The sequence below is a fragment of the Ipomoea triloba genome, chromosome 11 (genome assembly GCF_003576645.1).
Source record: "Ipomoea triloba cultivar NCNSP0323 chromosome 11, ASM357664v1".
Classification (NCBI taxonomy): domain Eukaryota; kingdom Viridiplantae; phylum Streptophyta; class Magnoliopsida; order Solanales; family Convolvulaceae; genus Ipomoea; species Ipomoea triloba.
The window spans coordinates 7,830,612-7,856,734 of NC_044926.1; the positions used below are offsets into that span (position 1 = coordinate 7,830,612).

At 37.9% G+C, this 26,123-nt stretch overlaps 6 protein-coding genes across 10 annotated transcripts in view; 3 read left to right on the forward strand and 3 right to left on the reverse strand.

The window, feature by feature from the left end:
* Positions 1 to 98, forward strand: part of LOC115995866 — a 2,880-nt gene extending 2,782 nt beyond the window's left edge. The window contains exon 3 of the mRNA XM_031235014.1: positions 18 to 98. Coding sequence (XP_031090874.1) covers positions 18 to 98 — 81 coding nt within the window. The remainder of the gene's footprint in view (positions 1 to 17) is intronic.
* A 4,631-nt stretch (positions 99 to 4,729) lies between these two features.
* On the forward strand, positions 4,730 to 9,564 carry LOC115996274 (cis-3-alkyl-4-alkyloxetan-2-one decarboxylase). The gene is made up of 11 exons (XM_031235453.1): positions 4,730 to 5,072; positions 5,197 to 5,272; positions 5,479 to 5,564; positions 5,773 to 5,866; positions 5,972 to 6,048; positions 6,230 to 6,357; positions 7,243 to 7,314; positions 7,673 to 7,743; positions 8,578 to 8,653; positions 9,004 to 9,147; positions 9,247 to 9,564. The coding sequence occupies exons 1-11, from the start codon at positions 4,803 to 4,805 to the stop codon at positions 9,284 to 9,286; spliced, it is 1,134 nt and encodes a 377-aa protein (XP_031091313.1). The 5' UTR covers positions 4,730 to 4,802; the 3' UTR covers positions 9,287 to 9,564.
* Positions 9,565 to 9,896: 332 nt separating this feature from the next.
* Positions 9,897 to 12,701, reverse strand: LOC115996273 (glycerol kinase). The gene is made up of 4 exons (XM_031235451.1): positions 12,499 to 12,701; positions 12,200 to 12,421; positions 10,529 to 11,495; positions 9,897 to 10,295 (listed from the first exon to the last, which is right to left on the reverse strand). Exons 1-4 carry the CDS (start codon positions 12,630 to 12,632, stop codon positions 10,050 to 10,052), a joined length of 1,569 nt encoding a protein of 522 aa, XP_031091311.1. The 5' UTR covers positions 12,633 to 12,701; the 3' UTR covers positions 9,897 to 10,049.
* A 1,903-nt stretch (positions 12,702 to 14,604) lies between these two features.
* LOC115997234 (codeine O-demethylase-like) lies at positions 14,605 to 16,765 on the reverse strand. Its single transcript, XM_031236747.1, has 4 exons — positions 16,401 to 16,765; positions 15,928 to 16,175; positions 15,294 to 15,615; positions 14,605 to 15,138 (listed from the first exon to the last, which is right to left on the reverse strand). Exons 1-4 carry the CDS (start codon positions 16,659 to 16,661, stop codon positions 14,893 to 14,895), a joined length of 1,077 nt encoding a protein of 358 aa, XP_031092607.1. The 5' UTR covers positions 16,662 to 16,765; the 3' UTR covers positions 14,605 to 14,892.
* Positions 16,766 to 18,713: 1,948 nt separating this feature from the next.
* Positions 18,714 to 21,772, reverse strand: LOC115997106 (DEAD-box ATP-dependent RNA helicase 35). The gene is made up of 3 exons (XM_031236594.1): positions 21,365 to 21,772; positions 20,150 to 21,051; positions 18,714 to 19,734 (listed from the first exon to the last, which is right to left on the reverse strand). Exons 1-3 carry the CDS (start codon positions 21,383 to 21,385, stop codon positions 18,870 to 18,872), a joined length of 1,788 nt encoding a protein of 595 aa, XP_031092454.1. The 5' UTR covers positions 21,386 to 21,772; the 3' UTR covers positions 18,714 to 18,869.
* Positions 21,773 to 23,136: 1,364 nt separating this feature from the next.
* LOC115996575 (dynein regulatory complex subunit 6-like) overlaps positions 23,137 to 26,123 on the forward strand; it is a 9,760-nt gene continuing 6,773 nt past the window's right edge. The window contains exons 1-9 of one of the 5 annotated variants that reach the window (XM_031235865.1): positions 23,169 to 23,220; positions 23,521 to 23,576; positions 23,661 to 23,884; positions 23,962 to 24,090; positions 24,209 to 24,416; positions 24,512 to 24,658; positions 24,871 to 24,945; positions 25,299 to 25,370; positions 25,810 to 25,881. In XM_031235865.1, coding sequence (XP_031091725.1) covers positions 23,687 to 23,884; positions 23,962 to 24,090; positions 24,209 to 24,416; positions 24,512 to 24,658; positions 24,871 to 24,945; positions 25,299 to 25,370; positions 25,810 to 25,881 — 901 coding nt within the window. In that variant the 5' untranslated portion in view covers positions 23,169 to 23,220; positions 23,521 to 23,576; positions 23,661 to 23,686. The other 4 variants (XM_031235864.1, XM_031235867.1, XM_031235868.1 and 1 more) reach the window with 4 other exon arrangements.

The following is a 26,123-nucleotide window of genomic DNA, read 5'->3' on the forward strand; positions in this document are numbered from 1 at the left end:
GCTTCCCTCCGTCGTAGGACCAGATCTCCTACTTGGAAATATCGTGGGTTCACTCGACCGTCATGCGCTACTTTGGCACTCTTCTGATATTCTATTAACCTCCGAGCTGCCATGTCCCTTTTTTCGTCTATGAAATTGAGTTCCGTACCTTGCATCTCATCATTCTCTTCCGGATCGTAATTTTTCTCCCGAGTGGTAGGGAGCCATGCTTCGATTGGGACTCTTGCCTCGAATCCATACGTCAGGGAGAAAGGTGTCTCATTCGTTGCCCGACGCGGGGTGGTCCGGTACGTCCAAAGAACATACGAAAGCTCTTCAACCCAGCCTCGACCCGCAGTTTGCAATTTCTTTTTCAATCCATCCAAGATCGTCCGGTTGGTGTTCTCCACTTGACCATTCGCTTGCGGGTAAGCTACGGCCACCCGGGTATGCCTTATGCCCAAATGAGCCATGAAGTTCTTAAATGGCCGGCTATCAAATTGTGTCCCGTTGTCTGTGATCAATTGAACGGGTACCCCGAAACGAGTAATCACATTTTTCCAAAGGAACTTTTGACACTGTTGAGAAGTGATAGTTGCCAAAGCCTTTGCTTCCACCCACTTAGTGAAGTAATCAATCGCCACAATCACATACTTTTTGCGTCCAGCTGCCATTGGGAATGCTCCGATCAGGTCCACTCCCCACCTCGCAAATGGTATTACCTCGCTGACGGGTTGATAGTAGGTGGCTGGTCGACCTGGTAACTTGTGAAATTCTTGGCAAGTGGCGCATCGTCGAACATACTGCTCGCAATCCAAGTTGATCGAAGGCCAGTAGTAACCCATTAGAACGATCTTTTGCGCGAGTGTTCTCGGTCCTTGATGGGCAGAACAGATCCCCTCATGAACTTCCTCCATCACAATTTTCGCCTCGTCGTTGGTTAAGCACCGAAGAAGCGGTCCACCATATGATCTTTTGTAGAGTCTATCATCGACCAATTGGAAGCGCGGTGCCCTCAACTTAACTTTCTTTGCCCGGGAGGAGTCGTCAGGTAGAGTGCCGTTGGCGATGTAATTCTTCAAGTCGTACATCCAGTCTGGCTCGCCTATCTCGATCGGGTGGACCTCTATGACATCAATGCTTGGCGCTCCGACTTCTTCAATGCGTGCGATTTTGGACACGTATTCAGGAGCTTCTTGAGTCAACTTGGAGAGCATGTCAGCGTCCGTGTTCTCCATCCTTGGTATTTGGATCAGCTCGTATTTTTTGAATTGTTGTAGTAGTTCGAGCGCAATATCCTTGTACTGTATCATCCGGTCCTCCTTTGCATCGATCGTGCTGGATAGCTGTCCGATTATTAACCGGGAGTCTGATCGTGCCCTTAACCGTTCAGCCTTCATCTGCTTAGCCAGTCGCAACCCGCCGATGAGCGCCTCGTATTCTGCTTCGTTATTGGTAGGTTGGAATTTGAAAATCAAGGCTTGATAAATCTTGAAGCCCTCAGGGGAGGTGAGCACAATTCCACCCCCACATCCCTTCTTGCTTGACGACCCATCAGTAGAAACTTCCCACCACGGTTCTTCCAGCGCAGTCGGTCGGTCGGGTTCCGGGTCGCGTGCGGTGCACTCGACGATGAAATCAACCAATGCTTGACCCTTGATGGCAGGACGGGGCTTATACTCAATCGCGAACTGGGTGAGCATCATGGCCCATTTGATTAATCGCCCTGATGATGTTGGATTCCTGAGGATCGTTCCTAACGGTTGATCGGTTAGCACTACTATCGGGTGAGCCTGGAAGTAGGCTGCAAGTCTTTTGGCTGTTGCCCAGAGCGCCAACGCTGTCTTCTCAAATTTTGTGTACCTCAGCTCCGGTCCTTGAAGAGCTTTGCTCACGTAGTAGATCGGCTTCTGGATTCCCTTGTTTTCTTCACGGACGAGCACGGAGCTGACCGCTCGGTCGGACACAGCCAAATAAACGAACAAGACCTCATCTTTCTCTGGCTTCGATAGGACTGGTGCAGAGCTCAAGTACACCTTCAAATCTTCAAAAGCCGATTGACACGCCGGCGTCCATTCAAAGCCATTCGATTTTTTCAAAATCTGAAAGAACGGCAGAGACTTTTCGGCTGACTTGGATAGGAAACGGCTAAGCGCTGCTAGTCGACCGGTCAGTCGCTGAACATCCTTGACTGATCGGGGGGGTTGCATCTCCATTATCGCTCTGACCTTCTCGGGGTTTGGCTCGATCCCCCGCCCCGTCATCATGAACCCCAAGAATTTTCCCGTCTGAACAGCAAAAGTACACTTACTTGGGTTCAGACGCAGGTTGAAAGTTTCCATCACCTTGAATGCCCGGGCAAGATCGGCAGGATGAGTTTCCTTCAGTCGACTCTTGATGAGCATGTCATCCACATATGCTTCCATAGTCGACCCGAGCAATCCTTTAAACAGCTTGTTCACCATCCTTTGGTATGTAGCTCCGGAGTTCCGCAGACCAAATGCCATTACCACATAGCAAAACACTCCGTCTGGAGTGATGAAAGCAGTCTTCTCTTCATCTTCCTTGCTCATGAAGATTTGATGGTATCCTTTGAATGCGTCCATGAAACTTAGCAGCTCACACCCGGCTGTTTCATCAACCATCTGGTCGGGATTTGGTAAGGGATATGGATCCTTCGGACAAGCTTTGTTCAAATCGGTGTAGTCCACGCACATTCTCCATGTTGGCGGTTTAGGCGCAAGGACTACATTGGCTAACCATTCCGGGTAGAGGACTTCTCGGACGTGCCCTACTGCCAAGAGTGTGGCGGTCTCCTTTTTCACGAATTCCCTTCTTTCACTCGACAGGTGCCTTTTCTTTTGCTTGACCGGTTTTGAACCTGGCTGGATTGACAAGCGGTGGCAAATGACAGATCGATCAACTCCGAGCATGTCTTCCGGTCCCCAAGCGAAAACATTCTTGTATCTCTGCAACACTCCAATGATGTCTTCACGTAGGTCGACAGGGAGTCCTCGACCGATCTTGACTACTCTTTCTGGTCGGTCGGAGTCAAGTATGATTTCTTCCAATTCTGAGGCAGGTTGTGGTTTTTCCTTCAGCTCTCCATGGTCGACCTGCTGGGATATGGTGTGAATCCTACTTTCCTCCCGGTCCGACTGCTTGACCGCTCGCACGTAGCATTGCCGAGCAGCACGTTGGTCTCCTCGGACCACTCCAATCCCATTAGGTGTATGGAACTTCATGCACAAGTGGCTCATGGATATAACAGCAGTTGCGCGAGTGATGCCTGGTCGTCCAAGTATAGCGTTGTGAACACATTTCAATTTTACTACCACAAAGTCCATGGTAGTCTTCAATACGTTCGGTTGGCTGCCCAACTCCACGTCCAAGCGGATGACTCCCTCTGCTTCTATGGAGTCGCCAGTGAAACCAGACAGCGGGGTCCGAAAGGGGGTTAACCGATCGGTGGACAAACCCAATTGTGTAAAGACGTCAAAATATAAAATGTTCACAGAGCTCCCTGTGTCGACCAGCACCCGCTGGACATCCGTTCCGCTGACATCTAGTGTGACGACGAGCGGGTCATTTTGGGTTTCCCCATGGAGTGGTAGATCATCGTCAGTGAAAGATATTGGCTCTGTACGCTTTTTCTTCTCTCGGGATTCCGAGTGGATCGTCCCAACGTATAAGTTCCTCGCCCATTGCTTCCTTTGGCGCGAAGAGTCACCTCCTTCAGGGCCCCCGTAGATGACGTGGATCACTGGTTTCTTTCCGACAGCCTTCTCGTCAGCTGTCCCAGGTGGGACGAATGCCTTGTTGTTCTTTTCGGGATTCCTTTTCCACACATTCCTCTCCGTTTTTCCTTTGTTTCTATCTCCCTTCATCACAAATTGCCCCAACTCTCCATTCTGAATGAGTTGTTCGATGAGCACGCGCAAGGCCATGCACTCCGAAGTATTGTGTCCCTTGACTCTGTGGAAAGCACAATACTTGCTCTTGTCCTCCCCCTCAGGTACCGGCTTCGGCGGGTGGACCAGATTGCATTGCTCGGCAAACTGCAAAACTTCCACCAAGGGTCTGTTCAATGGAGTGAAACGTGGTACGTCATCTGGTCGGTTGTGTTGTTTGACGTGTTTGAACGGTGGTCTATTCTTCCTTTGATCATGGCCTCTGTCCCGATTGGCCGGTTGCTCATCACGTCTCTTTGCCATGTTGGCTTCGGTGGCGTCTGCATGATGTTTAGCTCTAGTGATGGCCTCCTCATAGGTTCGGGGGGGATTAACTATGAGGTCGTAGTAGAGCGCCCCAGAACAAAGTGATGCAAGGAAAGCTTGGATTGCTACCCGGTCCTCCATTGGTTCAACCTCATCAACCTCACGTTCCCATCTGAATAAGAAAGTAGACAACGGTTCTCCCACAACCCTGAGACATCACAAAGTGACTAATTTGACCCTTCAAAAACTAAAATCATCACTCCATGTATCACCCTTCAAAAACTAAAATCATCACTCCATGTATCATTTAAGCGTTAAAAATGATCACGCATATAACAAAAAGAAATTTTAGATAACTATATATTTAAATTTCTCTCAAATAAGAATCAAACTTTACAAATATGAACAACCTGTCAATTAATGTCAGGTAGGGTGTAAAAAATGTGTGATAAATATTGTTTTTTTCTTTATTTCCTAAATAAAACATAGTTTAATAAAATTTGGCGGTTTTTATTGGTACAGAGCAAGGGAGAATATTCAGCATCACTAGAGGCGAGTGGTGTTCGTTAGATTCTTCACTCCGTCCACTCGCTCAAGCCATTGGCCATGGCGTTCTCTTTCCTCTCTCCTTCCACATCTCCTCATGCCTTCTTCGCCTCATCTTCTTCGTCTTCAACCTACTCCACTGCAAATAACATTAAGCTGTTCGCCAAGAGTAGAAGAGCACTAACGTTCGTCGCAAAAGCTTCCGGCAACGATGACGACGAGCCGGCGTTCAACCCTTTCGGCTTCGTCACCGACAATCCGTCAAGCCGGAACGCCATTCAGCTTCCGGAGTCCCCCGCCGAGGACGGAAACGTCGGCCAAATGCTCTACGTAATGCTAAATCACTCCTTTTTTATCTTTCCAGAACTGACAGTAGTGTTTATCGTAGCTAGAGTAGAGATATTTAAGTAATTGAAGTACTCCGTTTTACTGAACCTTTGTGATATTTGAGTAGAGAATAGAAGATAAGGGAAAAGAGTATGGATCGTATGTGAAATCCGGCGGATTCAGGTGGTTTGTCAGAGAAACCGGTCAGTATTTTCCTTTTATCGCCTTAATTATGTGTTCTCTACTTACCTAATAAGTAATAACCTATCTTATGGGTTTAGCCTTTAGGTTGATTAAACTTACTAATTTGTGGCTTAATTTTCATTAGGTGCTCCAAATAGCCATATGTCATAATAATCATTCATAGAATCATAGCAATCAAGAAATTAAAGAGTTTTGGGAATTGCAGGATCGCCTGGAAGCAGGCGCGGAACAATAGTCTTCCTCCACGGCGCTCCAACTCAATCGTACAGCTATCGAGTGGTTATGTCTCAGGTTTCAATGATTGTTTAACTGTTAGTTCTTCTAGACTTTCAGCTTATGTGAAATTTGGGAAATGTGGCACCTTGGCTGTGCTCCCATAGGACCTAGACTGTCTTTTACCTTGAGGCTCTGTTAACTCATTCATCTGTTCTCCATAAATCTTATATTTTAATTTGTAATTACATTATCCAGAATAACCGCTATCATTTTCTTTGAATAGCTGGCAGATTATGGGTTCCACTGCTTTGCCCCTGACTGGATTGGGTTTGGGTTTAGTGACAAGCCACAGTCAGGATATGGTTTTGACTACACCGGTTTGTTACATCCCACTATGAGCCTCATCATAAATCTGAAAGTCTCTTTTGGCAGTTTGGCTTTAAAGCAGATTTCTTAAATTATTGCCAAATATGTTATTGCAGAGAAAGAATTCCATGAACAATTTGATAAGTTACTTGACGTCCTTGGCATTGCATCTCCTTTTTTCCTTGTAGTCCAGGTATGATGTATGAACCATCTGGGGTTTGCAGTTAATTTCTATGCATTGACCTGATAAAGAACTATCCTTCTGAGACACACCTTAAGAAATGGAAGTTTGACATATTTACTCAATAATTATGCTTATAATTTTTGTAAGAGATGTATTGCCTTGAACTATATTTGTGATAATTTTCTTGTAGGGGTTCCTTGTAGGCTCATATGGATTAACTTGGGCCCTAAAAAACCCAAGCAAAATATCAAAGCTTGTGATTCTGAACAGTCCGTTAACACCTTCATCTCCCGTTCCTGGACTCTTTCAACAGCTCAGGTTTCATTTTTGACATTGATGCTCTTCTTGTATTGACCATCCATGAAGTTCACTCAAGAAATTTAGTGGGTGATCTTCTGCTTTCCTTGACTTTAAATTTGTCTTCTTTCGATTGAGTATCATGCTACTGGGAAATAGTTTTCCTTATGCACTCTGCATTTTGAAAACTCCAAAGAGACAAAAGCATCCTTTTTTAATCTTTACACATGACTTGTCAACTTTTACTCAATTTATTCAGGTACTTGTATAAACGCAGTTGTGCTATCATCTTTCCTTAAAAATATTATAAGCAGGACAGAGTATGGCAATTTCTTAATTAATCCAAATAACCACTCAAAAACTATTATATCTACAAGATCCATAATCAAACACTGTGCATCTGGATGGTATTATAGGCTACAAGATATCATTTGACAATTTGTAAGCCCCCTATCCATTTGCACTTGTGAGAGGGAAACTCTGAAAGAATGTTAAATTTGGTGCTCCCCCAATATTTCCCATAAGCATTTTTAAACATGGTCCACCAATTTTTTAATATTGGAAAGCTGGTTCATTTGGGTTCCTTATTTGATGAATATTCTCCATAACCTTTGGTTTGCCTATAAATACGCGTGTATGTGACCAAAGAAACAAAAAAGTGATTTACAAGTGCCAAGTTAATTATGCTAAACATATCCCCTATTGTCTGTGGGTATCCAAGATGAGTTTGGACTTTGGACAACCCATGTGTGGATCACTGTTTCCCAATTTATGAGGATTTTGATAATTGCAAATTTATTTTGCTAAGCAAATATAGTCAGCATGGGATAACTGTTTATTCTGTATTGAAACTGCTTTGCTCATAATTTGCTAAAATTTTTACTCTGTTCCTTCTTTGTCAATTAGAATTCCATTCCTTGGCGAATTTACTTGCCAGAATGCAGTAATGGCTGAGCGCTTCATCGAAGCAGGTAGCGCGTATGTATCAACAGATGCATCTTTAAATACAAAAAATTTTCTTGGTTGGGACTGTATACTCTTGTCATTTTGTTCAACCTGATAATAATCTTGTATTGTGTATAATTCATGGCAGAGAGAAGTTATGTGGAAAAAAGCAATGCTTAAAATGTGATCTTTAACTTAATCTAGAAAAGCTATTAATCTTGTGAAAGAGGACATTCTCAATTAGACAATTACCATGAGAATATATTGATATAAGTCAATTGTTGTGTCTTAATATCACTGGTTTTGATTATCCTGTTTCATTTCAGTATTTCAATATATATGTATGTATGTATGTTCAAAGGACCCACTAAACAAATTAATTTGATGGCAGTTATGTCCTAAAACTGGAGAAGGCTGATGTATACAGGTTACCTTATTTGTCAAGCAGTGGTCCGGGTTTTGGTACCTCCCATTCTTATTATCACTTTTCCATAAGCTTAACATGTTATAATTATGCATTTGCATGAGTCCACACACCCCAATATAGCTTGTAATTAGATGTTTAGTTAGCACTACTATTTGGCTTGGCATGTTTAATCATTGCCTCATTGGTCATTTAGCAGTGATTACTAAAGCTGCACATGCTGCGAGCACTTAAGCTCATCATCAAAAAACAGTACTTAATATAGGCTACAACATCCCTACTTTTGTCATTTGAATCACATCCTAACTTGAATCAGCATGCAAGACAGCTTAGAGTTCTCGAAATTTTATTTCTGCAAATTGATAATGCCTAAATGCCATAATCTCCTTCACCCCTTCATAGGGAAAACGCCACTTCCATTGAGAGCCTCCACAAAGATGCATGCAAAACTTTAAACCATAAACAATGTGTTTATTACTTTAGTATTTGGGAGACATTCAGATTAATTACGTATCAATTATACAAGGCTAGATTTCATGATAGGGGTTTTGTGGCCTATACTTCTAAGCATCACATTCAAAATATTGAGAGGATTTAAATTTAGGAATAATGCCAAGAAAGTTGTCTGAACATTGTGGATATTCTATGAAAATTGTTTGTCCAGTTTATTTGGCATCTTAAGTAGAATTTGAACAATGCATGCATGTCTATACAGTTTTTTTGTTTTTAGTTAATGAAGAAAATTTGCTTATCTTCTTTCTTTTTAAAATCAAAACATTCAATATGGTCATCTATTCAAGCTATGCACATGTATATTCATAAATATGGCTGAGGCATTCTTTTTGGACTGATAATAACACTGTGAGTTTCAGCTCTGCTTGATTCGGCAAAGAGAGCTAATTTCAAGGACATCCAGAGCCAGATATCATCTGGCTTTGCCTCTGGAAGGTATTAATGATATTCTCATTATTATAAATAATATAGGAACCTTCTTTCAATTGAAATGAATATATTTATATTACAATATTCAAGTTATACTAAATAATGACTATACCGATCTGTTCACTAATTATTCTTGAAATATATGATGCCCATTAATATAGAACACCCAAAAACCCATGACAAGAACCTGGAACTAATTGGCAATAAACAATACATCCTTCCAATATCAGTCCTTTTGTATGAGGTGGGACACACAAAAAAAGTATGTCTCTTTTAAGTAGCTAGGCTAGAATTTATTGGCAAATCAGAGCTATGTAAATGCTACTAATCCGTCTAGAAAATCTGTCTTGTTTCAGTTGGGATAAGCCAATTCTAGTGGCATGGGGAATATCAGATAAGTATCTTCCACAATCAGTGGCTGAAGAGTTTCAAAAGGGAAACCCTGACTCAGTTGAGCTTAAACTGATTGAAGGTGCTGGCCACATGCCGCAAGAAGACTGGTAATTCACTTCAGTTTTTTTTTTTTTTTTTTTTTTTTTTTTTGGATGTATTGACTCTGTTATGTTCGTAAACTATAACAGCAAATTCTGTATATGCAGGCCCGAAAAAGTAGTTGATGCCTTGAGAGTCTTCTTATGATCTTAGCATATGGTTTCCCAGCATGAATTCACATGAATTTCAAGTGTTTGTTCCATATGAAGAATTATATATGCATTATTGGTAAGTTAAACATTACTGTTTGATAAAATACATACTCAGCTTGTACATCCTCACCAGAAAAAAAATCTCAGTTTCATGTGGTATTGTCAAATATTGCCAACTACTGCAGAAATGTTTCTAGTTTCAACATAATGCAGAAATTTTTGGCATTCATGTGCCTTAACATGCTGAGATATGCAAATTAGAGTTTATCATAATTACAGCCATAGAATTGATGCAGGTAACTATTTACTGAAGGATTTAACTGGCAATCGTAAATACCAAAGTGAAACAAAAGAGAACAGTTATTATTATTATTATTGATATGGAACACACATCCACCAGTATTTTCAGGAACATCGAGTTAATTTCACCTTTGATCCATCAAATATCGTGACAATTTCAGATCGAATTTTCGACTATCAATTTTGACACTTTGAAATGTTCCACATTTGATTAAAAATATCCAAACCGCCATGAAGTTTGGTGAAATGTCTGCAAAGCAAGAACATTTTTCGCTGAATGTGAAGCAATACTCAATGTGTCAAAATTGAAAGTTAAAAACTAGTTCTGTTATTGCTACTATATATATATATATATATATATAGTCAAAAACCAACAGTTGTCTTGAGGTAATGGGAAAACATTGTAACTGATATAAACAAGGATGTTCGAGTACTGAAAGAAAAAGAAGAGAATTCAGTTACAAAGATAGATCAGCCAAGTCGAAAGTTCTTGAAACAGCTTTGCACCAAGAATCCACCTTCTTCTTCCTCACTTCTTCCTCGATCGCTGGTTTGAAAATGGTGTCCTTCTTCATTTTCTCACCGCAGGAAAATATTTCGTCTTCTGTCCAGATCCCAACAGCTAATCCAGCAGCATATGCTGCCCCGAGGGCTGTTGTCTCTATGTCCGCTGGCCTCACCACTGGACTACCCAACAAATCCGCCTGCAAAATCATTAAACAAATTTATGAAACACCAAAACAACCGAGTTTGTTTTTGACAACATGTGAAAACAAAAGTTTAGAACAAGTGAATGGCAAAGGTTGAATGAGAATCAAAGATAATAAGATGCTAATATCATTAACGAGAAAGGAATCAAATATCACATGATATCACATTAATGAAGAAAGCCAAGGCGGAAATGTGATAACTTGAGTTGGCAATACATGGAGAATACCTGAATCTGCATTAGAAGATTGTTAACAGTAGCACCACCATCAACTCTAAGAACGAATTCCCCTCGATCATTTTTAACCTCCCCTTTATCCCCAGCATCCTTGTGCATTGAATCCAGCACATCTCTAACTTGAAAACACATGCTCTCAAGAACAGCTCGAGCAATGTGAGACTTGTTTGTAAACCTCGTGATTCCAATACAAACTCCCCGAGCATCATCACGCCACCACGGAGCAAACAACCCATTAAAAGCTGGCACAAAATAAACTCCCCCGGTTGATTCCACCTTCAACGCCAGCTGCTCAATCTCACTTGCGCTGCTGATTAAGTTGAGACTATCCCTGAGCCACTGAACAGCAGCACCAGCAATGGCGATCGAGCCCTCCAAAGCGTAATTGGCTGGAGCTTTTGGCCCCAGCTTATAAGCTAAAGTGCTCAAAAGCCCGTGAGTCGACTTAATTGTCTTCTCACCTGTGTTAAGAAGTATGAACGCCCCAGTTCCATAAGTGCTTTTTGCTTCACCTTTTCGGCAAGCTTGCCCGACCATTGCTGCATGCTGATCTCCAAGACATCCCGCTATTGGGATATCAGTAATCGGCCATCCCTTAGCAATGTTTCCTATAATCTCAGAGTTACTAACAATTTTTGGTAAAATCTCTGCAGGAATTCCCAATAACTCCAGCGTTGGCTTATCCCAATCCAGAGTTTTAAGATTCATCAACATAGTCCTCGACGCATTAGACACATCAGTGACATGTAAACCTTTCCCCACCCCTCCCGTCATGTTCCATATCAACCAGCTGTCAACAGTTCCAAACAGCGCATCCCCGCTCTTTACTGCTTCCTTAACAGCCTCCACATTCTCCAACAACCACAACAGCTTCATTGCACTAAAGTAAGTGCTTATCGGCAAACCACATGTCTCAACAAAATGAGTTCTCCCGCCTGGTAATTCTTTCTCCAATTTCCTGAGCAGTTTACAAGTTTTTACTCAATCACAAGTTCAGAAAAACAATACTTTTAGAACACAGCAATACATAACAAGGATTACCCCAGAAGAATACCAAACAAGAATGTAATGTCACCCAGTCCAGAATTATACTAAAGCAATGCTACATGGTACATAAGGGCCCGGTTTGGTAAAATAGTTAGCCTATCAACCAATTTGGCTTATTTGACCACTATTAGCTATTTGACTTGGTTAAAAAATCAATATAAGTCTTTGGTTAATCTAACTTTTTGTAATTCCAAAATGCTAAAAGCAACTTTTTCAATTAGCTTTTGAGAAAATAAATTATACTGTACCAAACAACCATAAGCTAACAATTCATTTACCAAACACTTTTCTACTGATATCAACTAGTTTTACTCTCTGACCCAATCAGCTAATAACTATTTACCAAACAAGCCAATATGTTTGAAACTATAAATATGTGTGAACACAGACATATGAAACCAGATAAGATTTAGTCCCTTAACAATCAAACAATAATCAAAAAGTCCCAAAAACTAACTTGATATTTATAAACATCATTTGGGAATCTATCAGAATTAGAACCAAAACTCCCTTCATGGCTTTTTTTTTCTTTATTTGGGGGGTTTTGAATTCAGAAATTGCAACAATATATGAAACAAGAAAAAAAAAAGTAGAAATAGAGTTTTAGGCAAAGACCTGCAGATGGAGGTAGTGCGAGCATCCATCCAAACAATAGCGTTGTAGAGAGGCAGCCCAGAGGATTTGCTCCAAACCACAGTGGTCTCTCTCTGGTTAGTGATACCAATGGCTTTGAGTAAGCCGTCGACGTTGAGGCCATCGGCGGTGGCCTTGTCGACTGCCTTCCTCACACAGACCTTCACACTCTCCAGAATCTCCACCGGATCATGCTCCACCCATCTATACCCAAACCCATAAGAATCATCACAAAAATAACAAATTTTGAAATTTGAAATGGGAAATTGAAGAAAACCCACCCGGGGTGAGGGTAGAACTGGGTGAACTCGATCTGGTGCGATACAACAGGTCGGGCGGATCGGTCGTAGATGATGAAGCGGGTGCTGGTTGTGCCTTGATCAATGGAGCCGACGAACGCTTGTTCCTTAGACATTTCTTTCTCTCCTTCTCTTCTCTGGTGTGGATACGATGAGTCTAAGGTTGCAACGAGGGAGTGTCGTGTTGACTTATATATACTTTCAAATCCCAATTCTTAGAATCTTTTTTTGAAAATGCAGTTGGGTAGTTAATCCAATCACGGACACTTTGTGCATATACTTCTATTATACAAATACTTAAAATTCTAATACATACATGATAATAATAATAAAATAATATAATATTCGCCTAGGGGTGTGCATTCGGTTAACCGAACCGAATTAATAGAAATTTTAAAATATTTAACCATTAACCGAACCGAAATTTGTATTACCGAATTAAGTGAATCGAATTTTTTTTTTTCCAAACACTCGCATTTTTTTTGTCCTTTGAATAACTAAAAAAGTCACTTATAAAAGTTATATACTTTTCGTTTGTAATTTATTTCTAAAAGATGGAAGGCAATCACTTTTGTGACTAACTAGAGGTTGAATTTATAATTTTTAATAATTAATAACTAAATTTACACTTGTTATCATATAGTTTAAAGATCAAATAATGTCGTATAAAGAAATAAATATTAAAAGATAAACTTTGAGAAGATAATGTTATCTTTATCTTAAAATTTATTCCATGTCAAAGTGACCTCGCTTAAATTTAAAAAAAAAAATATGATGTGACTTGCAATCCTTGCAAGATTAGCAAGATTGCAACTTTGCAAATTTGGAAAGTGGGAAAAACGTACAATGTTAGAGCATCCGCACTAGTGAATTTTTGTTGATTTTTTGTAGAGCCCCATGGTGAGGTGGACGTGAGAAAAGAAAGAGAGAGAAGTAAATTTTAACTCCTACAAGATATGGCTTTTTAGAAGACACTATGACAACGTTGTTTTACTTCTTCTTTTTGTCTTTTTGTCTTTTTGTTTTCTTTTTCTTCTATTTTCTTTTTCTCTCTCTCTCTCCTAGGTGGTTTCTAATAAATTGTGCAAAAATAAAACTGAATAGTGAGTCTTTGTTACTTTTTAAATTTTTTACCATTTTTAATAATTTAAATAATAATAACAGTAATGAAAGATAATAATATTTTAATATGGTATGAAATGTATACCAACTTTTAAAAGTGAGTTGAGATTGCAGCGGTGTAGAGAAAATAGTAAACGAATTGTAAATTTGATGATTTTGAAATATGATTCACTTTTAAAAATGGTAGAGTATTATAAAAATAACGATAGCCTAAGGATATAATGTTATTTAAAAATAAAGGTTAAATTTTATAAACAAGTTTTATATGTGCATTGCGCGAATGGGTTAATACCCAATGTTTATATTTAAATAAATATTTAAAAGTATATGAATGCAAAATTATATAAAAGAAGTTTATACATGATAATTGAATGTTGAATTTTTTTTATTTAAATATCCAACTCAAAGTCAAGTAAACAATTATCATTAATACAATTCTATATACTTGCCTGAGTAGCATCCTTGATTTTAGGGGACCGAAAATCAATCAATTTATTCTTAATGGGAAGAAGTATGATGAGTTGTGACCTGTCGGCTTTCACGAGAAAACTGGATTTTATTGTTATTATTTTTGCGCGATAATTATGAAGAAGTCCTTCGATCTCATCCAAACTATACTTGTTTTTCAAAAAAAACAAAAACTATACTCCGAGAAGGATGGGCGTTGCTCCCTATGTTGATTAGTCCGCCGCATATCTGGTTGCCTGGTTGGCTGCCAGCCAATCAGCCATGTTAATAATAGCCAGTATCGTACAATATTTTTTTAGGAAGAATTTTTTTTTAATAAAATACTTTTAAATTTGTCACAATCTTTTTGTTGTTTTTGTGTTGTGTTAAATACCATATTGCCAAAGATCTTGTGATATAGTGGTACTTGGTGGCCCGATTTACACTTCCACATGAATAATGGGGTGAGTTCGAGTCTCAATGGAATCAACTGTTGACTATTTGTGCTTCAGTATGTAGTAGGGTTCGAGCCTCAGTGGAGACAACTTTATCATCTGTATAAGTCTTATCACAAGTTCACCTAAACAAAATACTGGTGATACAGTCATACACTACTCTAGTGATAAGACAACCTCTCAAACATAACTATACTAAAATATAATCTAAACAAAATATATAATTCGTACAAGACCTAAGCATTAAAGAGCTAAGGATGAATATAAAGTGAGCTTATTAGCTTGTTCTAGACATGTGCTATATAAAGCAATGCTCTCATCCCCCTCTCACTTTGGTAATTTTTAGCTTATTCTAGACATGTGCTATATGAAGCAATGGTCTCATCCCCCTCCCACTTTGGTAATTTTCCCAGTGAATATCTGCATAGTCTTTCACCTTCTTGTATACTCTTTGGTTTTCCTCATTAAGTAGCCCCTCTTCTGGTCCAATTTCTTTTCCCACTTCAGGTGTGTAAAATACTGCTATAGATATTCTGTCCCTCTTTGAACTACTCAAAACCCTATGCACTGGGCTCTTGAATATCCCATTACTCATTATCTGCAATATCACAAAGATAAGTAGTGTACAAAAAATGAACATTCAATATACTAAATAATAATGAACCTTATGTTAATGGTCCATTTTGTGAGGTGGATCATGGTCCATTGTATAATAATTGCGAAACCAAAAGCTCAATTTTTTGTTGTTTTTACCTCCATTTGATCAGCCATGAGAATGAGGAGGGCATGGGGATTTTTAGGAACAGTGAACCATTTGTGATCCTTGAGAACTTGGAGGCCTATTTCATCTTGCATGATTATGGTGTAGCCTGACCCATCTGAATGGGGCTTCAGTCCAAGAACAAGATCTGGCCTTTCACATGGAGGATAATAGTTGAACCTTGCATCCAGTTGTGATCTTTCACCAAACTGTTTCAGGAAGCAATTTTCTTCCAAATTTAGTGATTTTGCCATGGCTTTCGACACCATTTCTGTCACCATTTTCATCTTCTCTGTGTACTCTTCCAACACTTCTCTGCATGCATGCATATATGCATGGAACATATATATAATACCTAACTTACCTCAAATTCTACAAATGAATAACTTTGAACAATGCACTTTTTACCTCTAAGTTATGCATGTGCACTTAATTAATTCTTAATAATTTAAACCTAAGCTGATCTTCGGCATGGTGTTAACTCTGATACCAAATTGAAACATGTGTTCCATCTCAACTAAAAATCTAAGTTAATAGTTGAATTGCACATTTATTTTTATATATTATATGCTCAAGTGCTCAACACTCCTAATATAATTTAAAAAGTATGAATAAGTAATTAATTACCTGAAAGAGTGGGGATATTTTGGCCACAAATTATAATTTCTTCTATCCTCAGGATATCCATTGAGAAAGAGACGGTCGGACCAATCAAGAGGCTGTCCATCTTGAGGAACAGGATCACCTCCATAACCTTCAAAATCTCTTACACCTTTCGCATACTCCATCTTCTCTTCCATTGGTTGTTCAAAGAACTCCCTTGAAACTTGCAGTAACTTATCCAGAAAAGAAGTAGAAATCCCATGTCCAATTGCCTAAAATTACAACAAAATAATTCTAAATCTTGAGATAACTTAACAAACAAAAACTAATTTATCAAATACCTCGCTCTCTACAAACAACTAATACTACTGTGGATTGAGGTGTTTGATAAATAGCTGTTAGCTGATTGAGTTAGTAGATTTTACTAGTTAATAACATTATTCTAGAAAATGTTTGGTAAATTAAATGTTTGTTGAGTTGCAGAGATGAGATGAAACCTGAAAACAACCCCATGAAGAGAGGGCTGATCTGAGTTTGTGTAGTTCTGTGACATAACTCTCTTCTTGGTGGTTGTGCAAAAGACAGCTTAAATCAATGGTGGGAATGGTAGATTTAGCCTTGAAAGTGTGAGCATCACGGTCATCTTCTTCCCCAACTCTGCAAATATATGGCCCTGATGGCTCCTCACCATTGATGACCATTTCTTGGACCCTTTTTGAGAGCAACACATCTGCAGCCATCTCTGAAACTCTAGCCATGCTACTTTACTCTACTCGATCGATCTGCAAATATCTTTTTCTTTCTTAAATCGAGATGTTTTAATGATCTTGTGCATCTATACTCTAGCAATTGAGTACAAGCGGGGTCCAAATCGCTATTCCATTATAAATTACGGAGTACTTCGTTTGTTCCCTTTTATTTCTCTATTTTTTATTGACTTAAATTACTTATAGCATCTCCTAGAGTTAATGTTTTGGATGGTTTTTTCCTGTACCAACTAGAATAGAGTTATAGAATGTAATGTAATTAGAGTATAAGAAAAACGAGGAGATAAAAACATCCTAACAAAAAATAAATAAATAAAAGTCACATTTACACACCTAACAAGTGCGGCACCTATCACAAAAATATTGTATTCCACTAATAGAGAATTGACTAAAAAATATAACAATAGGCTTCTCTAATTATAAGTAAAGGTACGTAAGGTAAGAAAAAATGAGACGGTCTCGTTTATAAATATTTAAAATATTCTACACGTTTTTACTAATATTTCCCCACACATTTTTTATTCACTCTATATCTCTTTATTATCTTCCCAAGACCATTTGCTTTCCCCATACACTCTATCTTATCTATTATCTCATCAGATGATCAGAGTCATTGCTTTCTCTTTCTTTCCCCCATGGAGTGCTTTGTTTTCTTTCTCTATTACTCACTTGCCAACATTAGTTATTATTGAAAAGAGTTTTTTTGCATTTTTAGTCCCACGACTATAGTAGCACTTATAGGATTAGTCCACGACTTTCAAACTTTGCAATTTTGATCCATAACTATCGTTCTTTTGCAAAAACGGTCCTTCCGGAGCCGGAAAACAAAAACCGGCGAATTTTTCGGTAATTTTTCGCCGGAAAAAAAATGACATATTTTCCGTCAATTTCTCGCCGGAAAAAAAATTCTCCTTTCAAGTAAGATTAAAATTGACATTTCTGAACAATTATTGTAGTTTACTTTTTATTCAAATTGACATTTCTAAAAAATTCTCCATTGTGTTGGCAGATGTTACTACTGGGCAAAATTATTCAAATATTATATTTACTTTTTAGCTTAAATTTAATCCTAATAATATTATTTTTTGTTGATCTTGAATTTGTATTAATAATTTCGAATTTGTACTTAATTGGCTAAAAAGTAAATATAATTTAAATTTAAACGAAAAAGTAAAAATAATTTTGAATTTGTATTTAATTTACTAAGATTAACTTGGCTACGTATGCTTTTAGAAATGAATTAGTTTTAACTTTAATTAGTTTACCAAAATAAAAAATAATTAAATTGACTACATATGTTTTTAGAAATAAATTTGTTTTAACTTAAATTAATTGTTTAGAAATGTCAATTAATAATCTTACTTGAAAGGAGAATTTTTTTCCGGCGAGAAATTGACGGAAAATATGTCAATTTTTTTTTCCAGCGAAAAATTGCCGGAAAATTCGCCGATTTTGTTTTCCGGCGGCGGAAGGACTATTTTTGCAAAAAAAACTATAGTCATGGATTAAAATTGCAAAGTTTGAAAGTCGTGGACCAATCCTACAAGTGCCACTATAGTCGTGGGACTAAAAATGCAAAAAACTCTTATTGAAAATGTAATACTTTTTCTCTTATAAGTAACAAAAATTTTATTCTTTATTAGTATAATATTTGAGCATAAAAGTATGACATTTACACATATAAGTATCACATTTGCATAATGTTTCTACCCGACCTGACTCGTCTCACGAATAAGGATCCGTGAGACGGTTCCACACAAGTGTAACCCTTCTAAATGAAATAACATTTTTATTTCCTTCAAATTCATTCCACGGGCGATAATTAACTAAATTTTTTTTTTAATTTACAAAAACCAGAGATGTATAAACGAGAACATATGTATAAGGGATTCAACCATCAATCCCTCTGCCCTCCCTCCAATGTACTAAAAAGAAGTGTCAAAACAAATTTCATTTGTTAAATATTCAATGAAGTTCATATTTCTCATCTATACATGAAACATGGAACTTCAGATGTAGCATAAGCCATAGAACAACCTTAACTGCAGTAAAGCTACAAAGATTAAATAGAAGCACATTTCTATATGCCAACTTAGATTCAGTTATAAAGGTATATTAGTACAACAGGAATTTTCTCCACAAGTAGAAAAGCATTGGAAAATACAAACGTATTGCCAACATATAAATTGTAAACAAAAATCAAATTTCTCCTCGATATCCACCAGATCCAAAATAATCCCTTCTTTGATTGGCAATCTGTTGGCTTTTTTGATGCTCAAGTTTGGGGCAATCACGAATACGATGACCAAGTCCGCCACAGTAGGCACAACCTTTGACGCCACTTGCATTCATAATTGCGTCATCGTCTGCCATTGGATTTTCAAGCTCAGCAAGAACTGGAGGAATCCTTTGCTTAGCTTCTTGCAACAGGTGTTTCAGATCAAGAAGAGTTGTTGGACTCTGAGTTTTATTAATGAACGTTGTGGCAATTCCTGTTTTCCCACACCTACCTGTTCGTCCAATCCTATGAACATAGTTCTCAATTTCTGCAGGCATATCGTAGTTTATAACGTGCTGAATATCAGGAAAATCCAACCCTTTTGAGGCAACGTCAGTTGCCACCAACACATCCTTCTTGCCTGATTTGAATGATGAAATCGCATACTCTCTCTCTTCTTGGTCTTTTCCTCCATGAATAGCAACGGCTTCCACACCTTTCAATAGTAGGTACTCGTGTATGTCATCAACATCAGCTTTGTTCTCACAGAAAATTAAAACTGGAGGGGGTGTTTTCTGCAAACAATGAAGAAGATAAACAAGCTTTGCCTCCTGCTTCACATATTCTACTTCTTGAATCACATCTAAGTTGGCTGCTCCTGCTCTTCCCACATTCACAGTTATGGGCTTAACCAAAGCACTTCTAGCAAAATTTTGGATCTTTGTGGGCATTGTGGCAGAAAAAAGTAGAGTTTGCCTTTGTGCTTTAAAATGATCAAAAACTTCTCTGATGTCGTCTTCAAAACCAAGGTCCACTAATCTATCTGCCTCATCTAATGTCAAATATCTGCACATAATGCAAGCATGGTAAGAAAAAAATGTTCAAACACAGGAAAACGAAGAAATAAAGAACATTTGTACAACACATAATTCGTGCAGAAACTTTCAGGCATTCAACTTAGAAAACAGTCAAGGACTCAAGACTATGAAAAGGGAGGAAAAATAAGAGGCAAAGTGAAGATTTCAAAAAAAGGACATTACAAAGTTTCTTAACTAAAATGAATAATTAATGAAAAGGATAATCTGTTTATGAAACAAGCAATTCAAATTAAGCTACGTTGCCAAGAATAAAATAAGTTGCTGCCAAAGATAAATTTCAAAGTATTAGGTTAATATATGCAACACTTTAGTAGCTGCTAAAGAAAATATTAAACAAAGTCATGTAATGCTAATCTTAGGACAAAAGCAGCAAAGGTTATTACCTGCAATTGTCAAGGTTCATTTTCTTTTTTGCAAGCATATCTTTAAGTCTTCCAGGTGTAGCAACGACAATATGAACTCCTTTCTTTACTACATCAAGCTGGGACTTCATGTCAACCCCTCCAATACATAATAGAGGTCTCAATTCAGGGTACCCAATCTCCCTTAAAGGCTCTAGAAACTGTTCTATGACTTCATATGTTTGTCGTGCAAGCTCTCTAGAAGGGCAAATGATTAAGCCAAAAGGCCCTTCGCCAGGTACAATAGGCATCATAATCTCCTCCTGGAGGGCCACCATGATAAGTGGTAACACAAAAACCAACGTCTTCCCAGATCCTGTGAATGCAATTCCTATCATATCTCTTCCAGACAAAATAACAGGTAATCCCTGTACCTGGATGGGAGTCGGTTGAACAATGCCCTTTGCTTTAAGCTTCTCCAGAATAGGTTCAGGAAACCTCATCTCTTTAAAATTTTTTATGGGTGGTGGGATGTCATCTCCATCCACAATAATATGCCACTGTTTGCGGATGGTGTCACAAGCTTTTCTTGACATCCTTCTGATGGCTAATGGTGGCTTCCAGCCAGTGAACATAGGTTCTGTATATGTAATCCCCTTTGCAAGTTCACGCACTGACATTAAAGTCTTTCTATCAGAGAGATGCTCAATCATCTCCTTCTCTTGCTGAACCATTTGCTCGGTCTCAGTGACCTCTGGCAGCTCCTTCTTTAGCTGAGTAGCCTTCACAAGCAAACTTGGCTTTGCCTCAACTTGTTTTATCTTTTCAGCTTCCTCTTCCAATGCAGCAGCTTTCCCCTTGCGCTGGAGAATCTTTTGTGCCTCAAGTGCCCTTCGCTTTGCAACAGGAATATACTCAACATAATCGTCATCCTCCTCAATCTCCTGGAAACCAAAACATATATTATAAAACTAAATTACAGGAATTACTAATCTTTCAAATTTGAAAATGCATAAAAATAAAGTATATGTCGCTAATTAGATTTAAGAATAGTACACGGCAATTAAGAAGACCAAAAATTTCGAAGTATTTCTCAATAAATTAAGAACTTCTAGGGATCCAAATTCAAGTGAAACAATCCCTTCATTCTTTACTTAAAACCCAGCTTCTATTTTTAGATTAACAAAAGTTGATATAAAAATCAGGGTAAATCAGCAAATATTTCACAAACCGATCACACTTCTAAAGATGGCTTACCATGTTTATATTGGCTGCCATCGCACAGATAACTGGGAGCAGAAATTGGCAGCAGCAATTATTGCTTCGGCAACAAGAAGTCTCCAATAGAACGGGGTTGAAGTCTAGAGGCTGCTCCTAGCGTGCAATACGGCGAAGGAATGTAGTGAGAGAGCTAAGAGGCGGAGGTACCGCTTTTTCTGCGTCGCTGCTGGCTGCGTCGACGGCGGGCGGACGGACGGACAGCTGCGCTCAGGCGTTGTCCGAAGTACGATTCTGCGAAGAGGTGAAGGGCGGCGTAGGCAGGTAAATAGGGGTTACGGCTTTACGGCGAATCGGGGATAATTGCCGTTGGCGGTGGTGGAAGGGGGAACAGTGCTTAGAGAGGATGGAAGCCCGAATTTAATTTGGTGACCCGTGTAAAAACCCGATGCCAAATGCGGGCTCTAGCCGCCCAATTAGTTTTTTATTTTTAATTTTAAGGGTTAGCATTTATGCGTTTCAAAAATATTTCCTTATACAGATTTACGAAAACTCCACAAAATGTTTCTAAAATTGTTTTTTCTAATTAAAAAAAATACATTTCCTACAAAAAATAAATAATTAATATTAAACATATTTTCTTCTACGAATTTACGAAAACTCCACGAAATGTTTCTAAATTTATATTTCTAATTAAAAAATACATTTCCTAAAAAATAATTAATTAATATTTATACATATTTAAACAAAAATATGTGATGTGGATAATTGGATAAGTTAGATCCAACCTAGAAAACTATTGGTTTAACCTGTCAAAGCAATTAAGACTATCAAACAGTAATGGTTAGAAACTGAATAAAGAAAAGTGGAACCATTGCCCTTAACGCATCGAGGGCTATCCTCGGCCATGGGTATTAGCGCTCTTTTGTAAGGCCTGGAATTAACCCCATCCTTAGCTACTTCAGTTAGACATGTCTAACTAGCTACATCACAAGTTCCTCGATTATAGGTTAGAGCAGATCATGGTGTTGCCATATATGGATCAAAATTAAAATATGAAGGGTAGCTTTGGATGTCATCATTGCCAGGATGACTCCGGTGCACTCATAACTAGGGAGTATGAGGTTGGTGACGGAATAACTGGATGAATCTGTATTATTATTACTCCCTAGCTAACTCCGTTACGCTTGCAGCTCGAGAGTAGGGAGTTGGTGACGGGATAATTGTATAAGTTAGACTTGATCCGAAACACTATTGGTATAACTCGTCAAAGCAATTAAGATAGTCAAACAGTTACGATTAGGAGTTGAGTAGATAGTAGGTGAAACCGTTGCACTTAACGCATAGCGAATTCACTTATTGAGAGGACCACTGTATCTATTATAGAATCGTTGTACTTACATGGAATCATTACACTTATTAGACTAAAGCCAATATAAATACTAAACTTCTATGACTGACAATGAGAGATACACTAAAAAATTTGTACTCAAATTATTTATTAGAAATATCATTTGTCTATTTACTTACTCGTAATTACTTTTTCGATAACAATTTTATCGTCAATATCTACGATCAAATATTTATATTTTTATATTTACATATTTTCTTACATTTTGTATCATATGTTTCATCTTATTTCTTATTCTTATTTTATTAAAAAAAAAGTGTAATATGGGTAAATTAAAAGGTAGCGCAAAATGTGAAAGAAAAAAAAAAAAGTCCTCCAAAGCATCCAACTAGAAGCCTCTTTTCCTCCCACGTGGCTCTCATCCGTTGGCTCGGTTGCCTCACTCGTCCGCTTTTCTCCTTCTCTTTAACTTCTTTCTGTCTACAGTCCACACAGACTTTGATGATAAAATGATCGTCTGCTTAATGGTGATCAATAGTTGAAGGTTCGATTTTAAAAATAACTTCATATTTCTGGAAATTATATTATTCATCGTATACTCCTACTCTCAGTCGTAGTGTATATTGTTGATGGTTGGTGAAACTGCCATTCTATTTTTATGCGACTCTGGAAAAATATATGCTCTGAGATATGTAGAGTGAATTTGTGCCATACGGAGTAATATTCTCATTTGATTCATTTATGAAATGTTTTCTTGGTAAGTTTGATTGAAAATTCTGTTGAATTCTCAATTTAATTTCTTTCATCCATGAACTGAAGTTTGGAGTTATATTCATTGATAAAGGTTTTAGTGATGCAAAAGAGAAGGCTCTTCAACGATCATGTAGTTTGGGATTAGATGTTAGTAGAATCTGTCTTCTTCAATTTTTATTTTATATTTTATTTTTTTACAGTTAAATTTGTTATTCTATCCGTGGTCTGCAGTCTGTGTGCTGTGAATTGGTTATAAGATGGGAGGAGCTTGTTCTAGGAAGCGAGACCAATGGGTGGATGATGACAGCATTCCTAGAGGAGCTTCTGGAAGATATTGCAAGACTGGTAGCTCAAAATGGCTTGGAAAATCACTTTCTCGAGCATCTTCAGATGCTAAACAAGGAACAGGAAAATGCCCGTCTCTCATGGAGTTGTGCATCTGTAGAATTTGTGAAGTATGTCTTTTCTTTGTAGTGCTAGTGAAATTGATTTCTGTACATGAACTGAACTCTCCCATTTATTGTTATGACAGGACATTTACAAATACAAAACATTCTCCATGCTACCAAGGGACATAACTCAACAAATCTTTGATGAATTGGTTTATTCACAATGTTTAACTAAAGTCATCCTTGAAGCATTTCAAGATTGTGATCTTCAGGTATTTATTTTTCACAATTCACAGTATAGATCAACAACAACTGTTAGAATGGGATATTATATACCTTAATTTGTCTCTTATTTTTTGACAAAGATACTCAATATACTTTTCTTGGCAGGATCTTAATTTGGGAGAATACCCTGGCCTTAGTGATAGTTGGATGGATGTCATATCTTCACAGGGTTCATCTCTACTTTCCGTGGATCTTTCTGGTTCAGATATCACTGATTTTGGAGTAATTCTTCTCAAAGACTGCAAAAATCTGCAAGCACTAAATTTTAATTATTGCAACCAATTCACAGACCATGGACTGGAACAAATTAGTGGTACATAACCTCCTTTTAATGTGCAATTGAACAAATGAACATGGTTGCTTATAAGAAAACTAGGTCAGCATTACAACATTTGACCAAATTTTCAGGTCTGTCAAACTTGATAAGTCTAAGTTTTAGAAGAAACAACACAATTACAGCCCAGGGAATGAGTGCTCTATCTGGCTTAAACAATTTGGTAAAATTGGATCTGGAGAGATGCCCTAAGATCCATGGTGGCCTTGTGCACCTTAAAGGTCAATTCCTCTTTCCACTGTTCTAACTTTTAAAGCTTTTTCCTCTCTGCCCATTGCTATCAGGTTGACACTGCAAGTCATGATGCAAAATATCAAAATCCAAATTTCAAAGACTATTAGACAGAAGCCTTTGATTGCAAAACAGAGGATAACTTAGCAAGATTAACTGATTTGATAATTTTCTGAAAGTGTCATGCTCCAATTTTTGGCAGGTCTAACCAAGCTCCAGTCTCTTAACCTCAATTGTTGCAGTTGCATAACTGATGCTGATATGAAGCCACTTGCAGGTATCTATCATCTCACAAAAAGTAGGGGGTAAATACATCTTTAAGAGAGGAAGTTGAATATGGGGTTTACACCTTTGACCTCCTAAATAGAGTCAAAAGCTTATGCCACTAGATTACAAGGTCTTTGGATACTCCCCTTCTGTTAGGTACTATGTGCTTATTTTTAGAACTTATAAGCATACCGATCTTCTGCATGTTTAGGTATTCTGGTAGTGATTCCATTACTTTTCATTACCATAATGAAAGGGATATTGGATAATAATTAGATATGCTCCAACATTTTAGAAAGGGCAATTGGGCTTCTTTTGATGACAGCTAATACTGAAGCCATTCCTATTTTACCCCTATTTCAGGTCTTATAAACTTAAAAGACTTGCAAATTTCATCCAGCAAGGTTACAGATTGCGGTGTTTCTTATCTAAAAGGTACATTGTTTTACAGGATCTTGGTGTCTACAATAATTTATTAATTTGTGACCTTGACAGCATGAGGAATGAATTTTATAAGACAGATTGTGTCTTATTGTTCTGTAGGGAATTGTGTAACTGTGTGAGATGGTTTGCTAATTTCTGTGGTGATTGGTAAATTATATTTGGCTGTCATGCTAATTGGGTACATGGTAACATGATAGCATTATAATCTGCAAGGTGATTTTCTTTTCTTTTTTTAATAGGTAACTAAATTAGAAGAAAAACAGGAGAGACACTACATATTTATTAATAAGTTCTGAATGGCAGCTTTAGTCTTCATGGTCATGCCTGGGGAAAAAATAGTCTGCTTAAACTATTGGTTCTATCATAAATATTCTGATTGGCAGTTTTCCTGTTTATTTTATTTCATTGTTTTTTTTGGTGTGCATATCAGCTCTGCACAAGCTTACTCTGTTGAACATGGAGGGATGCCCAGTTACTGCATCATGCTTGGAGTCTCTTTCAGGTGTTTTTTGTTTTGTTTTACAAGAGTATTTTTGCTGCCACATTCAACCAGAGTGTACTTAAAGAAGCATGGCTATTCTGTATTTTTTTTTTTTTAAACTAATGTTATACTGTTGAGGGATGCCATAAAAATTTTCTTAAGTATGTGGTATCTTGCATCCTGTTTGGAATGCTAATTGCTGCTTTTTGGAAACAGAGATCTTTTTTTTTTTTTTTTTTTTTTTTTTTTTTTTTTTTTTTTTT

Coding starts and splice junctions, on each gene's coding strand:
- LOC115996274 (XM_031235453.1), top strand. CDS start 4,803: ATGGCGTTCTCTTTCCTCTCTCCTTCCACATCTCCTCATGCCTTCTTC. Junction 5,073..5,196: donor ACGTCGGCCAAATGCTCTAC/GTAATGCTAAAT, acceptor ATATTTGAGTAG/AGAATAGAAGATAAGGGAAA. Junction 9,148..9,246: donor CACATGCCGCAAGAAGACTG/GTAATTCACTTC, acceptor CTGTATATGCAG/GCCCGAAAAAGTAGTTGATG.
- LOC115996273 (XM_031235451.1), bottom strand. CDS start 12,632: ATGTCTAAGGAACAAGCGTTCGTCGGCTCCATTGATCAAGGCACAACC. Junction 12,422..12,498: donor CAGTTCTACCCTCACCCCGG/GTGGGTTTTCTT, acceptor GTTTGGGTATAG/ATGGGTGGAGCATGATCCGG. Junction 10,296..10,528: donor ATCTTCTAATGCAGATTCAG/GTATTCTCCATG, acceptor ATGATTTTGCAG/GCGGATTTGTTGGGTAGTCC.
- LOC115997234 (XM_031236747.1), bottom strand. CDS start 16,661: ATGGCTAGAGTTTCAGAGATGGCTGCAGATGTGTTGCTCTCAAAAAGG. Junction 16,176..16,400: donor CTTCATGGGGTTGTTTTCAG/GTTTCATCTCAT, acceptor TTGTAATTTTAG/GCAATTGGACATGGGATTTC. Junction 15,139..15,293: donor TCATGGCTGATCAAATGGAG/GTAAAAACAACA, acceptor GTGATATTGCAG/ATAATGAGTAATGGGATATT.
- LOC115997106 (XM_031236594.1), bottom strand. CDS start 21,385: ATGGCAGCCAATATAAACATG. Junction 21,052..21,364: donor TGGCAGCCAATATAAACATG/GTAAGCCATCTT, acceptor TTTGGTTTCCAG/GAGATTGAGGAGGATGACGA. Junction 19,735..20,149: donor ATGAACCTTGACAATTGCAG/GTAATAACCTTT, acceptor CATTATGTGCAG/ATATTTGACATTAGATGAGG.